The sequence below is a fragment of the Bidens hawaiensis genome, unplaced genomic scaffold (assembly GCF_021521415.1).
Source record: "Bidens hawaiensis isolate Kalapana, Puna unplaced genomic scaffold, B.hawaiensis_p1.1 tig00004599_1, whole genome shotgun sequence".
NCBI lineage: Eukaryota > Viridiplantae > Streptophyta > Magnoliopsida > Asterales > Asteraceae > Bidens > Bidens hawaiensis.
Window position 1 is genome coordinate 377048 of NW_027491280.1, and position 19512 is coordinate 396559.

Here is a 19512-nt window from a genome sequence, read left to right on the forward strand (position 1 = left end):
CAGTGAATCAGTACGCCGCCTTCCCGCATCCGGTGGTGGAGAAGGTGAATGAAGTTGCTGCTGCTGATGATGGGCTAGCTATCCTTAAGGCTTTCCTTGAACTGCCACGCTCTACTGACGGTGCTGGTCCAAGTGGAAGTGGCCCTAAAGCCTGATCCTGAAGATCCCTTCCCACTGCTAGGATAGATTTAGCTTGTATAGATTTATTTTCTTGTAGGCGGGTAGTTACCCGGCCATTCTTGTAATGAATCGTTGTGAAATATAAATCTTTGTGCGGGTAAGACCGCTTCTTTTATTGGATTCCTTGCTTTATAAACGTTATATGACTTGCATACTTTAGTTTAAATTAGCAATTTTCCAAGTGTTGAATAAGTTAACCTTTGAACGTGGTAGATAATAGGTTGAAGTTTTGCTTCCTCTTTCGTGATTGTGCGGGTAGGACCGTCACTTGCACTTAGTAGGATGGCTAAACTTTACCTGCGTCTAACCTGCGTGTAGGTTTTCCTCATCTTTTCTGAGGATAAGTTAACCTTTGAACGTGGTAGATAATAGGTGTGAAGTTTTGCTTCCTCTTTCGTGATTGTGCGGGTAGGACCGTCACTTGCACTTAGTAGGATGGCTAAACTTTACCCATATCTGACCTGCGTGTAGGTTTTCCTCATCCTTTTTGAGGATAAGTTAACCTTTGAACGTGGTAGATAATAGGTGTGAAGTTTTGCTTCCTCTTTCGTGATTGTGCGGGTAGGACCGTCACTTGCACTTAGTAGGATGGCTAAACTTTACCTTTATCTGACCTGCGTGTAGGTTTTCCTCATCCTTTTTGAGGATAAGTTAACCTTTGAACGTGGTAGATAATAGGTGTGAAGTTTTGCTTCCTATTTCGTGATTGTGTGGGTAGGACCGTCACTTGCACTTAGTAGGATGGCTAAACTTTACCTTTATCTGACCTGCGTGTAGGTTTTCCTCATCCTTTTTGAGGATAAGTTAACCTTTGAACGTGGTAGATAATAGGTGTGAAGTTTTGCTTCCTCTTTCGTGATTGTGCGAGTAGGACCGTCACTTGCACTTAGTAGGATGGCTAAACTTTACCTTTATCTGACCTGCGTGTAGGTTTTCCTCATCCTTTTGTTAGAAATTCTGTTTTGAACCGTTCGACGCGCGGTTGTCAATAGGTTAGTGTTCAGTTCCCTTTTTCATGATTCATGCGGATAGACCGGCACTTTCATTTAATGGGAGGACTGAACTTTTCCCCTTCAACTGACCTGCGTGAAGGTTTGTCGTTTTTTGGGTTTATGCGGGTTTTGCCGCCTTCCCCACGCAACGACTTTCACACTTATGTATGCGGTGAAAACCGGCATTAGTGTTGATAGTTCATAAAAGTATAAATGTAAAATCATCAGCGTCGATGTTTTAAGGAGAATCATTTCCATTAGAAGTGGCTCTTGGCCTTTTCTTTACAAATTTGGAATTGATTTACATGCAAACTGTGTAAATTAGCTCCCTTCCATGTTGTTGGGATGGGAGTGCCATCGAGCCGATACGCACCTGGTTCGGGATCTCGTTCTTTACGCAGCATGTAGTCTCCACATTGAAGCTGGAATTTTATTCGTGTTTTCCCCAGCTGGGGTTCTACACGCAACAGCCTGCTCAGCGTTCATTGCGCCACGAGGTGCGCGAGCGTCCCATCTCTGACAAATGCTTCGACCATGTCCTTTACGTCTATGCATTCTTCGGTGTTGTGGCCTTTTGTCCTGTGAAAGTCACAGTATTTACTCCGATCAGCATTGTGACGATGTCGGATTATTTGAGGCTTTGGCCATGGGAGCTCCTCGGTGGCGAATATCTCGGTGACGCTTTTGGTGAGCGGCGTCCATCTGGAGTTCTTGTTTGACTGTACGTTATCCCTTCCGCCTAACCGATGTTGCAAGCCGGATGAGGTGTCAAAGTTTACCCTTGACTGCCAAATGCATAGCTTCCGCTTTTTGTTTAATCGGGCGGTAAGGACGTTGTCTTCTCTTGTTTTCTGGGTGTAGAGGTTTGTGCTCTGTGGGAGATCTCTACCCAGTTGCTTCTCCGTTTCCGCAAAGTGTTTAGCTGCTGTCATGATGGCATCCCATGTGGATGGCATGCCATCTTTACCCGTTAAGGTGCGGATGAGCTCTGGGTCGTTCGCGCCCTGAATAAAGGCAGCGCGAACAAGATCTTCGCTAATGTTACCCAGACTTAGTTTCTTCGAGTTGAAGCGAGTGATGAAGTCTAGCAAAGATTCATCTTTTTCTCGAATGCACTTGAGGATTGTCCATTGCTCCTCGGTATACTTTCGTTGTTGGCTGAAGTGTTGGCTAAACTTCTGTTGGAAGTCAGCCCAGTCATAGATGTGGTTGACCGGTAGACGATCGAACCACGCTTTAGCAGCCCCGACAAGCGTCATTTGGAACATGTAACACCACGTGGGCTCCGTCCAACTACTGACGGTTGCCCCCGCTATGAATCTGTTCAAATGATCATCTGGGTCGGATATACCATCATATGTGCCTATGCTGGACATTTGTTTGGCACTTTTTGGGGCGATTGCTTCCGCAATGTCCCTTGCAAATTTGGACGTTCCCGCATTTGCAACGTTTGGTCTGAATGTTTTGGAGAAGTCTCGTGGACTTCCACCTGTGCTTTTTGGTTTGAAGGCTTGTCCAAAATGCCTTCTCGGTTGGGAGTCCGTTTCCTTACGCTTCCCTTTTGCCCTATGGCGAGGGTTCGCGTCGGAGTCGGACTCCTCCGAGTCATCGTCCCAGTATCCTTCGAATTCGTCAGCCTGTTGGACGGAACGCAAGCGTTCGTCCAACTCAGCTTGGAATTCCTTTTGACGTGCCTCCGCCCATGCCTTAACCTCATCGAGTGTTTGGCGGGGGAGTCGTGTTCGTTTCTTTAACTGGGTATCGGTGATTCCCAGTGAGCGATTATTTACTGCACTTGCCCCAGCTTGGGTAACTGGGGTAGTGTTCGTAAAATTTACTTCACTTGCCCCGGCTTGGGCAACCGGGGTAGTGTTTGTAAAAACTGTGTAGCCGGTATTCCCCCCAGTAGCTGGGGTTGTGGTTACCGGAGTTTCTTTAACCATCTTAGAAGTTTGAAAAAACTGGAGAAAAATGTTCTAGCTTTATGCACGGATGGCGCCAATGAAGAAACACTAACCGGACCCCGGGCAGATTACTGGTAACCTGGGGGTTAGATAGCTGTTTCCCACGAGGGGTTAGACCCTGAGAAGATGGTTCTTCTGATAACCTGCAAAACAGACACCGTGAGCTTGTCACTGAGAAGGGAGGGGTTCCTCCTTGTGACCACCCTCCGGCGTGAGAATCAGACTAGATTGCTCTTTAAATATAAATGTATATTAAGAGATTGCTAGAGCAGATATCAGGTATAATATGATGATAATATGTTAAGATAAGATGATCATACCATTCGTGGTATTTATAGCCGGAGATAGGTTTCCAAGGAGGTGTGGCCGGCTGCAACAGTGTTCCTGTTCCACCAACAGTGGCCTACGCACGTGCCCTGCTGGTAGTTGGCCGGTAGGCAGCGGCTGATAGTGACCAGGCCTGCTGTGTACTATTCCTTTTCCACCAACTGCCGGCTACGCACGTGGTATGGCAGTAGTTGGTGAGTAGGCAGCGGCTAATAGTGACACAGTACAGGAGCATGCTGCTCGCCATACTGTTGTCAATAAGCTGTCGTATCTTTAGTCAGATCTTTTTCCCATACCTCGTCAGGTACAGTACAGAAGATCTTCCCGTATCGTACGGACTGGCTTATTTGGGCGGGAGTATTCCCCCTCCCGCCCTTGTGCGGGATTGTTCCCGGCTTTGCTCATTCCCTCAGGTGACACTAAGTGATTGAGAGCTAAGTGCCTTGTGCGTGTAGCCTTGCTGCGCGGGTGGCCTTCCCTGATGGCTTGTATCCGAAGCTGCGGGAACAGGCGGAGTCCTTCACCATCGAGAGGCATTTCCTGCGGGAACAGCTTGCGTACTGCGCGTAAGGACGTCACGTCTCTGAGCATGGTTGGTCCTGCGGATCCAGTTGGTTTCTGCGCAGACGTCCCTCTTCAAGGTGAGTCTTGCGGGTCCAACTGGGCTCTGCTGGGACCTACCTCTTCACTAATTAAACGGGTTTGGGTTTGGATACAAGTCGGGTTAATATTTTTCTTACAATAGAATAATCTCCCTATATAATAAAAAAAGAAGTTAAAAATTTACTTTGCTACCTTGTTTGTCATTTAGGTTATCCACGTCTCCACCCTTTACATGACTTCACCCTTGCAAACTACAAACACTCTCTTTCTTTCTTTCTTTCTTTCTTTCTTCCGTAAAATCCAAAACTGAAATTGAAAGATATGTTTCCCCTTCCTCATTTGCAGTTTCAAAATTCAAAACACAAATCTCTACTTCCATCTCTTTTTTGAAAAGTTTTCGAAATTCTCTAATCTCTACTTCAACGCTAACATTACCACCCAATCTCAAAAAACCCGAATTCGGTCGTTTGGTAATCCTGCGTCGTCAGAGCAGTTGCGTTGATGGAGGTGAAGTATGAAAGGTGTAAATCGTCGAAGAAGGTTAAAAAGGGTATGCTTTGTGGAAATTATGGTTGAAATTTTGGGTTTATTTTCTTAATTGGTACAAGTTTTGATTGATATGTTGAAAGATGATATTATTTTAGGTCACATTTTCCTCAAATTACTGAACTGGGTTATGATTATCTTTGAAATAGATTTATTTTTTGGTTGTAATAAAGGGAAATTAGTTTCAGTAACTAGAAACAAAAATACAAAGTATGAATGGAAAAAGTTTTCGATAATTCGATTTGATTTTTGTTGCAATCATGTTTTGTTAGGGACTAAATTGGATTGTTTGTATTTGGTGTAGTTTGCATCAGCTAATCTCTTGGAAAACATTGAGTCACAACTTTATGTCTTAAAATAAAATTAAAACATACTAGTCTACGTTCATAATTTCAATTTTGCTTCTCTTCCGTTTAGCTACTTAACAACCAACATTTTTAAATAAAATTATGTATGATATTATTCTTTTAGCCTTTTAAGTGTAGCAAAAATGTAAACAAATTGGTAAATATTTGTTGGTTTTATGTGAGTTTAAAATTGAAAGTAGTTAGTTCTTTTTGATGTAGCAGTATGCCAGTACGTTTATAAATTCCCAATTGGTTTGCTTTTCAGGACAGAGAATGGGTGATGATGGAAAACCATTGATGCGGGGACAAACAGTTAGAAGCTATTAGATTATGAATTCTGTATGCTTAGACAAAAGAGGGCCACGGAAAGGTACATCAAGTTGATTTTTTATTACTTCATGTTTTTTAACTTATACATTTATGTGTTTCAAAGGTAGATGATTTGTCTTCCAATCCGATTCGACCCGTTAACAGTTGATATTTTAAAGAGTTTGTAGTTATACGGATAGAGCACTAATATGCTTTTTGACCCATATGCATTTTGCAATTGAAAATTGAAACATAAATGAGGTCATAGTAACTGAACTTTTAAGCAGCCACTTGGCGATGGAACCTAGGCCTTTTAGCATTCGTATGCATGGGCATTTATGTCGTTTTTATTTTGAAAGGCTGGCCCAATTTGGTCCATTCGAATGCAAGGGATGCGTTGGTTTGACTTTTAAAGGTCAAACATTCATGAATATGGTTTGGTTTTGTGAAGACAAAAGGAACTATTGTGATTTTTTTATGTTTATTCTACTTACTTAAATGCTTCCTTAATGTAGGTAAACTTGGTTACAACTGCATTGAAGCCAAGGATGAAACCTTGGGATGAAGTGAAGTTCAAAGTTTTGTACATTCGAAGAAAAACATCCGTTTTGAAATGGAGTTAGGTAAATAAAATCGTATTGTATGTTATTTTTATGATTCTTTCTATATAATAGTTGCTTAATCATGATATTTTTTTTAAAGAAAGAACATATATAAAACATATTACTTTGTGTTGTAAATTTTCAGTTGATTGTAGTTGATATGTTTTTATTAAAACCCAGTAGTTTTAAACAAATACAACCACCAATATACTCAGTTAACCAACTAAGTATATATTTTAAAATTGTTGTAATGTTGTATTAGGGCATGTCTGATTGTCAAGTTTTTGATACCTAATTTGGGTTAATATTTTCGAACTGAGAGTTTAACTCTTTTGATTTGATTATTTGAGTTCATAAGTAATTGAAATATGGGTCAATATTGGTGTCAAAGACACTAGCCCTAGTGACTATGAAAGCCCAGGTCAACATAAGAAGAGTTATTTTGTTATTCTAATAGTGTTTTGTATTTTGTGTTTGATATATGTTTAAATGAAGCTTGGTGTAACAACACAGTTTTGGCATGGAGGAGAACGCCGCTGCAAATCGAACTCATTGAAGAAATATGTAGGAATGATGAGACAAATAGACAATGGATCTCGCCAATTGTTGGTTTCCATAGCCACCTCACCATCCCCGAGATGGAAAGAGCTGAAGTTTGTACCCAAGCTGTTTTTTTTCTTTCACTTTGTGTTGCTAACATGCTGTTAAGGGATTTGTAGAGATGAATATGCAAACTATGATTTTTGTTTCTGTGCTATTTGCCAGGAAAGAAACAAATTGTTCTTTCAAAAAAAAAGAATAAATATAAGTACCAAACTAAAGTATCAAATATAAATTTTTGTTTGATGTTCAATGCTTATCAATTCACTTCAATATTAGTTATAGAGTATACATATCGTTATATCTTTTGTCATTTGTCATCTTTTATATCAGCTACCTGTAAACACATAAACAAGCCCATGTGTCACAACACACGCCCCAATCAAGTCTATCAAGCTTTTGATGGAAAAAAATAATTAGATGATTAAGTCGGGCCCACTAAAGCATACAAAAGATAGTGTTTTGGCGGGAGTTTAAGAATGTCATAAACCCTAGAAGTACATCTTCTTCTTCCTTATTACTACAAGTACAACCATGTTTGATTCATTCAACAGCCTCTTCCTCATGATCATTGTTCAAAACTTATTGTCTTTACAAACCCTACTTACAGCAATCATCTTCACCTGCTTCGGCATCCTTCTCACCGTCGCCCGCAACAACCGAAACAACGGTGCGTAGTTTATTCATGTTCATCCATGCATGCTCATGCTCCCACGTTCTTAACCTGTGGATTAGTGGCTATATATATTATATAAGCATGTTTAAGCCTATAAATTAATAGGCAAGCTTGTTTAATGTTTTGATTATGAATAAAAATATTTACTAATTTATTTTGATTTATCGGTTGTTTGACAATGAATCTAGTGCTGAATAAACAAGAGGTCGAACTGAATAAGAATCATTCAACGTGTCTTTGAAACTTAACTATGAGCCATTAAGTTAAAACAGGATCCTAATAAAATCATTAAGAGGCTACCAAACAGTTCCTTATGTGTGGATTCTGTTTTAACTTGAATTGATTCACTTGTTATAATTATTTTTCTTCAATCACTCTTTTAGGTTTCGTTTAGTAACTTTCAACGTATATATGGTTGGTTATGTTTTACTTGAATTTTATTATTGATTTCAATTGTTGGTGTGAGTACAGTTGTTTTTCTTCAATGTTTGACTAATCGACAATTAGTTTTGGCTTAGTATGTATCATATGTTGTATGATTTTGTTTTACTTGCAGTTGAGTTGTTGTTGTTGTGTTTATACCTAGTTTTCTTCAGTCACTCTTTTCGGTTTTGGCTTGGTGTGTTAATATGTTGTATGAATCGTTGTGTACATGTCCGTTCATTACTCTTGACTGACTTAGCATGCATGGTGTTTTTCTCAATAGGTGTAGATTTTGTTGTCTTGGCTTATATCATTAACAAGTTGATTAATTTAATATTCTTGTTTTGCTGTAATAACATTAATAATAGGTGAAAAAGCTTCGGAGCACTCTCTTGTTAACTCTGCATCAGATACGGGTACGTCATCTATACTGTAGATATGAACTGCTGCTGTTTACCAGCCTTTCTTCAATCTAATTTTCTGGCAAACACACTCTTTTGTTTGGTAACTTTGATTAACTGGTTATGTGATATCAAGATATTTGAGTATTTGACCTCTTCTTGTTAATCAGTAATAGGTAACAAGCAGGACTCCGCGTCAGCAACTGCTGTTTCTGGTAACCAATCGTTGCTCTTTATTTTCTTTTCTATATGTTTTATAGCTTTAAAGTTTAAACAACATCTGTCATCTGCGAAGATATTGGTTACAAGTTGGCTATCTGTTATGAATTAACTAAAAAGTGCATAACGTCCTTGTCACAATGTCACATCACTGTCATACAGGCTTTAAATAACCCACCCGCAAGATAAAAAGAAATAAAAAAGAAAAAAAAATTGGTCTTTGGTGATTATATGGCTTTGGCGCGCGCAACGTATTTGGGTTAATTTGACATTTTCTTGTTAATTGATAACAGGTAAAAAGGACTCTGCACCCGTAACCGCGGCTTCTGGTAACCACTTGTTGATCCAAAATCTATTAATTTTCTTTTCTATATGTTTTATCAGGAGCAAAATATATATGTTTACATATAATCAACAGGTAAAGGTAAAAAGGCTTTCAACTACCTCCCTTCTGATTATCGCGTGCTCGAATATATAGGTATACTTTCTTATGTAAATTGGTTTTGTTAATTTCGGCTTTAATTAATCAAGATATCTGCAATCTCATCTTGTTTAATTTAAGTGCAGAAATGAAAAAACTAGCGAAAGGAGGGGGAGTCCGCCGCAGGCCCCCTCTTGGTAACCACTTGTTAAGATATTTGAATTGTTTGGTCTTTTATAAAGTAATGCCATGATAATTAAGTAAACTGTATAAGAAGCTAGCGCTTTGCTAAAGCTTCAAAAGTGAGAAAAGAGTGTGTTTTTTTTAATTAAAAGTATGTTTTTGTCCTTGGGTGGGTGGTATATTGGGCTGCAAACGAATTAAACGAACACGAACAAGGCCTTGTCATGTTTGTTTGTTAAGAAAATAATGTGATCATGAACAATTCACGAACACGTCCCGAACTAGATTTAATGTTCGTGTTCGTTTATTAAAGAATGAATGTGTTCGTGAACGGTTCATGAACACAAATAAAACGACGGGTCATAGAGATTGAAATCGATGGATTCATTAATGTGAATAATGAGAAAGGAATTGAAAACAATTCGAGAATATGGTTTTCTATTTTGTGTTAAGGGTAATAAATTAAAATAATATAAATGTTTAGATAAAATGAATAAATGTACAAAAAACTTTTATGAACAACATATACAAACGAACATGAACAAATGTTCATGAACACATTATCGGGCTCTGTTCATGTTCGTTTGTTTAACTGATCGAACGAAATTTCTTGTTCATGTTTGTTCATTTATTAAACGAACTTCCCGCTAAATGGTTCATAAACGATTCGTTGAACGTTTGGTTTGTTTATCTCAGAAAAGACGGATCTTGGCATTATGAATGGTAAGTTGGTGACAAGACCCACTAAGTATGATAAACGTCCTGTGTTACCTCGCACGGATATAGAAATCGTACCAGGGCGGTTTTATCCTCCAGGGGCTCCATGCTATGCACCACAAATATCCTTCTTTTGTATACAATTCTATGTATTATACTACTAAAATATCCTCCTCGTCATAATCAACTGTTCAACCTTTTGAGTTGACCCCAAACAGATTTCCACCACCACCACCGTTGCTACACCTTCGCCTAAAGAACAACCTGCTGTCACACATCAGTAACCAGCATCATATCATCGTCATCTCCTCACCACCAGCCCTACTGCTATTTCAATTTTTCCTTTAATCCTCAGTTTTGGGTCTGCCCGCCAGGTGTTCGATAAAATGTCTCAATGAGTTAATCGGTTTTATTGGGTTTACGGAGGGGAGAGCAACTGGCGGTTGCTCTCCTTTCTCCTCTTAGTTCGGGTTTTTACTCCCAAAACTTAGCTCGAGTTTGTTTGTTGGCCTTTTTGTCGTGAGGGGTTATGACAAGGGCTCAGATTGTCAAAGGAGCCCCATCGGGGGAGGTGGGCACGGGAGGTGGACATGGTTGTCGGTTCGACATCATTTCTCGTGGTGGATTAATTGATGAGGGTGCTATGTCTAAGACCCTAGAAAATAGTGTGGGTTCGGTGGGTGTTTGGCCATGTCCTTTTAGGGGGTTCCATTGTTGCCCGGATGGACGGGCGGGGTCAAGGGGGATCTCTCGGTTAATGGCGCATATCAAACGACTTCATTTGTCGTCGGATGAGCGGAAAGGGACCCTACGGGACGCCATTTCCACGGATTGTGATTTATTTATTTCGGTTGGGGAGGCTTTTAAGGCCTCGGACCAGTGGCTATGTGGGTGTGTATGCGTCCAAATGCTCTTAAACGAACGTGTCATCATGCTGATGGAGTCACCAAGTACAACGAGGGTGTGGGAGCTATGGAGGAGTTTATTGTGGGGATTGATAAACAACATGTTATGAGGGATGTTGCTCCCTTGGGAGGGATAGTGGTGGATGAGGTTCTCCTTGACCGCGTCTTCTCTCTTCCTATCACAACTGTTAAGAGCATCCCTCATAGTTGTCGTATGGCATTTGCTCAAGCGTTAACTGCGGCTCTGGGTAAGGTGGTTGCTATGCCAGACTCTGTTGAGGCATGGGTGAAACTTTTCTTGTTACCGCGGTGCACGCTGCGTGTTTTCAGACCTTCTAAACGTCAGGAACGCAGGTCCGGTAATAGAAAGTCTTTGCAATGTCAGAGTATTCAACAAGCACTAGCAAGTTGGGGTGCTAAGAATGGTTTTGATGCGCTTATTTTATCCCTTTTTTCCACACCTATAGGGGTGAACTCGAGTCATGGGGAGCCTCTCGCTAAGCACGATGATGTTGCGGTATGCGCCAATGTAAAACAATGTTTACGAAAAGTGGTGGACGGGCATTTTACTGCCGCCATTAAGTATTATGCTCTTCAGGGGTTGCACCTTTCGGCAATGACACTTTGAAAGCGTTAGTGGCTAAGCATCCCAATTTGCCCCCGCCGGTTATGCCTGCTTCATTGCTTTCTGAGCATCTTCTTGTTGTTGATGAGGATTGTGTGCTTGGATGCATTAAATCCTTCCCTAAAGGAACGTCATGCGGACGAGATGGATTGAGGGCACAACATATTTTGGATGCATTTTGTGGAGAGGGGTCGCCGATCGCTGTTGGGTTACTAAAGGCTACTACTGCGATGGATAATTTATGTTTGGGGGGGAGATGCCCAAGGGTTTTGGCAGAGTTCATTGCGTCGGCTCCTCTCACACTGTTGCTCAAACCGGACAATGGGATTAGACCCATTGCCGTAGGTGCCATTTGGAGAAGATTGATCTCTAAGGTGGCTATGAGGGGTGTTGGGAAAGACATTACTAAATACCTGTGCGACTTTCAGTTTGGGGTGGGAGTCCCTAGTGGTGCAGAGGCCGTTCTTCATAGCGCGAACAGGTTTTTAAGTAAGTTCCATTCTGATGGGTCATTGGCTATGCTTACTCTTGATTTTTGTAATGCCTTCAACTTGGTGGATAGGACTGCCCTTCTGAATGAGGTTCGGGCCCGATGTCCATCTATTTCCTTATGGTGAACTTTTTATATGGGCAACCGGCCAGGCTATATGTGGGGGATGACCACATTTGGTCCACCACTGGGGTTCAGCCGGAATTTTGACTAAAAAGGAAGCCCCCGTAGACTTTCTTACGGATCCTCAAGAAGGAAGATCTACATTACGACCGGCCGATATACTTGTTTTTGGGTGGGTAGGGGGAAAACAAGCTTGTGTCGACCTCACAGGAGTGTCCCCTCTTGTTGGGATTAGGGACACTAGATTTGTAGCAGGCCAGGCAGTATTGAAGGCGGCATCGGGCAAGGTTGCTAAACACGAGAGAGCTTGTTTGGAGAATCAACACGTGTTTATCCCCTTCGCCTTTGACACTTTTGGTTTCTTAGCTCCGGATGCTGTGGACCTTTTGAATAGGGTTTAGAAAGTTGTGTATAGTAACGTATCAGCCCATAAGAATCAAAACTTTGTTTTTAGTCGGATTGAGTTTGCTATCCAAAAGGAGGTTGCGGCGCAGCTTGTTGTCCGCTTACCTACCACTTCATTGTAAATCGTTTGGATGTTTCTATGAAATATCATAAAATTTTGATTTGCTATAAAAGGTATTCTAATTTCTAAAAAAAAAATGTAACACTGTTAACTATATTGATTTCTTGCATTTGTTGGTTATTAGGTTCAAAATGATCATGGGTGGTGAAACATTAATCATTTAATCTAAAATTCAACCCTCCTGCATCCTTTTTATTATTATTTTGGACTTTGTAATTGGCAATCCAACCCACATGTGATGTGTTCTTTTGGGTTTTACTATTTTTCATTAAGATGTAGGTTGCTCACAGGAAAAAAACGGGTTTGTTCGTTAATACGTTACCATGCGTATGTATGAAATTGAAAGTGGATTTGGTTTTAGTTCCCTTGAACTTTAAAATGGTAATCATCATTTTCTATGTTTTTGGTTTTAATTTGTTTCTACTATGTTGGTTCACCTTGAAAGATTGCTGTTTATGTGTGCTCTTTTATAGTGTTTATGAAATATATCACAAGAGCATTGTGATTATATGTATTCAAGGCAAGTAATATTTGTGGCATGCATATCAACGTTATAAATCAATTCACTAATGATAACATAACGATCGCTATTCCTCGAAGTGAATAACCTGTTCAAAAAGATGTATGTGATTAATGACACGCTTAGAAAAAATGTATAAGAATGAAGCATGCAAAGTTAATTGTAAAACATCCTATCATATACCAAGAACATTAGTTCCAAAGATGCGTATGCAAGTTTAATATGTTTGAAAATGCATATAATACGTATTCTTAATTAGAAATATCAAGTTTGCAAATATATATAAATATCTAGTAAATTATTATAATATATTTATCTTATTTTTTTATAAAATTATTAATTTTTCTTATAAAATAACATGTTTAACATAAAAAGAAAAAACAACTCCCATCCACCCATCGATAACTCGTTCGTCCGACATACCAAATGACCAAAACATTGCGCTCCTTTGCCTCTCATCACTAACCCACCCTTTAAGCGTCATGGACGCATGGATGCAGAACTACAAAATTTTAACCATTAAATATCAGAAATTATACTTTCTAATTACTTAAATCTTACACTATTTAAACAATATATTTTCAAAACTCACCAATAAGATTTAACATATTAGTAAAATCTAGTTACTGAATGCTTTATTTAATAGGAAAATTAAAAATTATCTACCAACTAGTAAACTTGTTTCAATAATTCACAAATTCGGTGCCAATTTTAAAATTATGGCTTCATTAAACTTCTGTAGGCTAAGAAAATAAGAGAAAGTAGGTTGGGCCATTAGTGGGATCAAAGCTCATATTTCACACCACATAATCACATATTCACATGTATAATTCAAGTCAAATATGGTTTCCTATATGAGGCTAGCTATGATGTAGCTCACAAGCTCAAAACTAGCACAACTATTTCTAGTCATATGCCACAATGAGCGGCCTTTTGCCTCCTGTCACTAACGAGCCACATGGGCTTCCGCCAACCCACAAACTTCTGCATTGTGGATGGTCTAAACATGGTATTAAATGACGCGGTTTTGTCATTTCAAATGTCTTTAAACCCAGATTTAGCAATCCCAACAACAGTGTTTGTTGGGCCCATTCGCCATACCGACAAGGCGACAACATAGGATGAAAATGGAAGACTTGAGGGCCCACAAATTAATATAAAATGCAATAAATCCAAAATGATATTCAAAATGTAAGACCCAAAATATAAAAAAGCAAATTAGACAATGCATTGCAGATGAACAATAGAAACAAAATAATAACCAATTAAAAAATAACTTGAATCTTGAAATAACACAAACAAAATGATAACATGCCTAGCCGTGGTTCCCGCAGGCTTAACCCGGCTTATTAATAAAAGTTTAGAAAACAAAACCGAATAGGCGTCATATGTCAGTATTAGACATTTGTTCCTTCCATTTAACTAAGGATTTAAGGAACTCTTTGACCTCTAAAGTGTCCCGAAGCGACAAGAAAGCTTTGCTTTCTTTGGGCACCGAAGATACCAGAATCCCATAACCACGCTTTCCTTCTCTTAAAACCTAGTAAAATTTGGAACATAATCAATGACTTGATCAAACCACATTGTTGAAACAAACTATTAGACTTATACCTTGAATGCATCTTCGTCTGTTTTATCATCTCCAATATAAATTGGAAACACATCATTAATGTTGCTTAGCCCTGTAATCATGCATATTATATTAACATAAATATAGTGATTTTTTTGCACCCAAAAAAAAAAAAAACTATGCACATACCAAGTGATTCAAGTAAAAATTCCACCGCCTTTCCTTTGTCCCAATCAATCGAAGGACGGACCTCTAAAACCTGCAAATGAATGACTTTATAGATTATGTATCATTCAAAAAGGACAATTTTTTTAAAAAATAATCAGTGTTTATATTTACCTTCCGCCCATGAGTTAATGTCAAACGAGGATAATCTTTCAAGACATCATGAACACATTGTGCAATCAAAGGCCAACACTGAAAGAGTTATAAATTGCACATGTCAACGATAATATATTTTTTAAAACATCAACAGTATGCAAAACAGAGTTCCTCACCTTTTCATCAACATTGCGGTAATGTACAGAAGTACAAAACGTGTGATCTTCCACAAATGCCCCTGGAATATCCTTCGTCACCTCAACAAGGGTTTTAAAAACCTAAAGTTTATACCCTTTGTTAGCTTAGTATTAGCTAGAAAATGATAAAAATTCAGAAACAGAACCCACCTCATTGATCATTGGTATGAACTCTCTAGCGGGCTGGAACAAATTTACTTCCTTGCCCTTCAAAAGAAAACATAAAGAAACTGCTTCAACAAAACATAAGACAATTTTATGAAAGAAAAATGTAAACTTGGATTCAATAATATATAAAATACCTGTTTGTCAGTAGAACGAATATAGTTTGTTTGGCTGTTAGAAATTGTGCCTTTGGCTGGGAATACAATGTCCATACCATGACTACCAGCATAAAATAGTTCTGTTAGTCCTACTAACTCATAAACCTGAATGAACATGTTTTACATAAACAATGTAAGACTTCAGTTTCACTGATTTTTCCATTTATTATATATGTTTTCACTGTACTGTGAATATGTGATACCTTATCACGGCTTCTTCCACTAATGATAGCTGTCGGGAAGTATTTAGCAACGCCTTTTACAGCAGAACGCATCTTAAAAAGGGATGTGTGTTAAAAGTTAGAACCTTTAGGTAGATGATTAAAAGATTGTAAAATTTGGATGATGTTACTTACATCAAGTGACATAAACGCGCGATTGGGATCATCTACAATTGGTGAGAGGGTTCCATCATAATCTAAGAATATCACAATCTTTTTCTTGTGTGCACGGTTTATAAGATGATGAAAGGACTTGAGAGCCGATGGATACTTGAGCTTTAAACAACAAGAAAACAAAATCCGCAAAATAATAAGAGAATTTAAACATGTATAAACTATAAAGTGTTATAATGTATAGAAGGCATACCATCCAAGAATAGTAAACAAGATCATTGTCATTAGAAGCAAGCTCACTTGCAAGATCTTTAAGCATCTTCTTACGAGGAGGTGAAGAAGCTTGCATGGCATCAAGCCAACCGTTGGATCTTACATCATCAAGTTTACTAGGTTTCTTTTTCGAGAACGAGCAAGAAAACACACTGGAATGAAACCCTAAAAGAGTCTGATTTATAGGAATAGGATCAGCAAGAACATGAGAAGCATTCACCGAGCTCAGGTCCATTTGATCAAAAGATGAAATTAAAATAAAAAGTTCAAATGCTTAATGTTTTGGGGATGACAGCTGTCAATCAATCTTTAACCAACCCTTTTGTCAATAAAAAACCACTTTTTCAATGTATTCTTATCACCAGTGCTGGTTAAGCAGTCCATTGTGAAGAAGCTAATTCCTGAAATCTGAAATAAAGCATTCATGTATTTAATCGTTATTCTTTGATTCATAAGTTATTATTATCGAATGTGGCGTACCTCATTTTCGAAGCTATGCATTTATGAAAAGTGCTAAAATCCCATTTTCGATCGTGAAGGCTCGTCAAAACTCAATAATTTAGATCTGTTTTCTTCCTGAGACACAAAGACTCAATTCACATTAGTATAAAAAACTTCATGAAAATAAATTATATTTTATGTAGAAGCACTGTATAAACGATGCCGAGTTTTGACTGCATATAACATGTTCTTAAAATATTAGATTCTGCATGATGATTTACTGACACTTTTCCAAAATTTATGTTCTTGAAATCTGTATTCATTTATAAAATATACAGCAGCTTTAACTAAAATAAAAAAAAATGTCTCAGTAGTATTTAAACTGTTTCATCATTGTCAAACACAAATTAACCGTTTCACCATTGTTAAACTTAGAACTCACAACTCACAAGATTCCAAGAAACATTAATCACAAATATTTTTAACTTAGAAATCACAGGATCCAGTTAGTTGCATGCTTACAAATGCCTGCAAATTTCTGACTAGAACAAAACATGATGCAGATTTGAACTAATCAAACTACTGATCACATGTTAGTTATTGATATTGTGAAACAGAATCTTTTAACTTTGCCCTCAAAAGAAATAGTAACCAGTAAACGTGTAAAAATCATTCATGATCATGGATCCACTGTTTTATTATTAAAAAACAATGGTATGGCCATTTTTCCACTAGCACATTGCTTCAATGACCAGTCATAAATGTGGTATATGAGTTGAAAACAGTCAATAAAATCAATTAATTATTCACACAACCACCAAAAGCAATAATGAGCCATGTACACTATGTTAATAATCTTGATGTGACACAGCAACCACCACAAACCCCACCAATGGTCATGTTTACTGCAGGGACATAAAACATCAATAATATTGTTTCTAAAAAGGGAGATCACCCATATGCAAAATTGCCTTATTTGGCAATGTTCCAATCAAAATTAATATCTAGTCCATAGTAATTATTGCTCTCACCAATAAAACTTATTTGGGGTGTTTCAAATAATTGATGATAACTGATAACCAAACGTATGGTGAATATGTTTCAACTGTATGGGGTGTGCAAGAAAACAACAAAACCGATCCGGGACCAAAAAAACATATTCCAAATCAAAAAAACCAAACATAAAACATAAACCGAAGATTTGGTTTTATGCTTTTGTAAAAACCAACTAACGATTTGGTTTTGGTTTTGCAAATAAAAACCGAAAAAACCGAACCGGATTTCTAGATTTTTTTTATTTTAAGTAATTTATAAAAATAAATATGTAACTCAAATACATTTGGCCACATGTAATTTATAAAAAACCGAACCGAAACCGAACAGTTTTAAAAATCAAAAAACCGAAGTTTTGGTTTTCGGTTTGGTTTTAGCCCAACACTGCACCACACACCCCTAGTTTCAAGACAGAATATATTATTTACCAGTAAGCCAAACACAGTTAAACAATTACATCGTGGAGAGCATATATTACCAATAAACAAACACAATGACAGCTGTAGTGTAACGAACTCGATACAAAAAAATAACTATATATGATATGAAGTTAGTGACTCAAATCCGTTACCATAAACCATGCTGAATTAAAAAACAGTACCAAACAACAAAATTACACAAATATGGACTCCTTTGCCTGGTTGAGACAAAATGCACATATTTTAAATCATAAAGACACTTCACTGATCATTGCATACCATTTTCCTTAGCAATCTCCGATTTTCATATTATTATGTTCATTCTTCATTTGTAAATTTTCAAATTAGAAAAATGCAATGCATGAAGCCTGCATGCAATGTTTCAAAAATCCCAATTAGTTGCCGATTAATTGCTAATCCGTGGGCTACCGATTCAATTTCACCTGATCAGCCCTAAAATCGGCGCCAATCAAAATCAGTGAAACTCGGTCAAAAATCGGTCAAAAGTGGTCAAAATTGGCTAAATTTCGGTCAAATATTTGGTGGTGTACAAACAACTCTTAACGTGAGAAGCGAACAAATAACCTGAGTAATTACTATTACTCTATTCGTAATTTTGTAGCATAATTACTCTAGTTCAAAAATTGTGTAGTAATAATAATTACACTAGTTATTTATACCTCCTAATTTAGGAGGTTAATTTCATTTGTACTAGATCCCACCCTGGAATTGAATATATAATATATATTATATAACTTTGAAAAATTACATAAAAAATTCTACTCCAGTTAATCCTTATTATTCGTGCCTAGAAGTGGGCAAATAAACCGGTTAACTTTTTTTTTTCGTGATAATGAAAATTTCATTAAAAACATCCAAACGATTTACAATAAAGTGGCAGGTAAGCGGGCAACAAGCTGCACCGCAGCCCCCTTTTGAAACCGATTAAAACTTTAGGTTCAGAACCGGAGTAATTTTCTCCACCAAAACCGGTTTCAACCGGAACCGAAACCGATGATAAACCGGTTTTGACTTTTGTTGACCAAACCGAACCGAGGCGGTTTCTAAAACAGTGTCTGCATGTAACTCAAACGAATGCGATTAAAACACATTAATCATATCTACATACAAACAGTAATCCTTACAAATCAGCTAAAACATGAACCGTTAAAATTAAAATGACACATGAAGCTAAATGTTGATCAAATTTGAAACAATTAGTTAAACGGTTAAACCTAACAACAAACACCAGCTATTAAACACGTAAATCATATCAATTAGACAACAAACTACGGTATTCGCATCAGTAATTGCGGTTACCTGAATGAGCAGTTGAGCGTAATTAGGCGGTTGAAGAGCGTTAATTATTATTATTATTATTATTAGTGGAAATGAAATGAAATTGAAAACCTAGAAATTAATTAAATTGTAGGTGAGAGAGTAAAGGAAGACGAAGGAGTGGTGAGTGGATTTATAGAGTTTGATAGGTAGAAGGTAAACATACAAACTTGACAAACAAGCAAACTTTTTAATCTATTTGTCAAATATTTTAGTTGTATGAATATTTTATAAATAAGTCAAATATTTTAGTGAGTGAATGTCATGTAATATATTTCTAGTGTTCGGCATTTTTTTTTATTTTTTAACAGTGTTTTGATTTTACGGTAGGTCATTCGGCCTGTCAATTATTAATATATGAGTTGAGTTTTGAGACTAAACGGAATTTTAACTATCTATTATGAGTTTGATGCTCTAGATATTCGAACTCGGCACCTCCCAATCTCCCATGAGGAAACCCCTAACCCTCTAGCCACCAGACCTGATGCTAGTGATTCTTATGCTTTGTTACTTAGATTTGATTATGTATTGAATATCACTTAT

The 19512-nt window shown here is 37.8% G+C and overlaps 1 protein-coding gene across 2 annotated transcripts; it reads right to left on the reverse strand.

Moving 5' to 3' along the window:
- Positions 1-13895: 13895 nt before the first annotated feature.
- On the reverse strand, positions 13896-19098 carry LOC143627117 (putative trehalose-phosphate phosphatase F). 2 transcript variants are annotated; one of them, XM_077097005.1, is made up of 12 exons: positions 18952-19098; positions 16199-16294; positions 15699-16126; positions 15467-15607; positions 15314-15385; positions 15090-15215; positions 14938-14994; positions 14767-14868; positions 14609-14686; positions 14459-14528; positions 14311-14381; positions 13896-14239 (listed from the first exon to the last, which is right to left on the reverse strand). In XM_077097005.1, exons 3-12 carry the CDS (start codon positions 15951-15953, stop codon positions 14084-14086), a joined length of 1128 nt encoding a protein of 375 aa, XP_076953120.1. In that variant the 5' UTR covers positions 15954-16126; positions 16199-16294; positions 18952-19098; the 3' UTR covers positions 13896-14083. The 2 variants fall into 2 exon arrangements, with proteins under 2 accessions (XP_076953120.1, XP_076953121.1); XM_077097006.1 differs by having other exon boundaries at positions 15699-16294.
- Between the last annotated feature and the right edge of the window lie 414 nt (positions 19099-19512).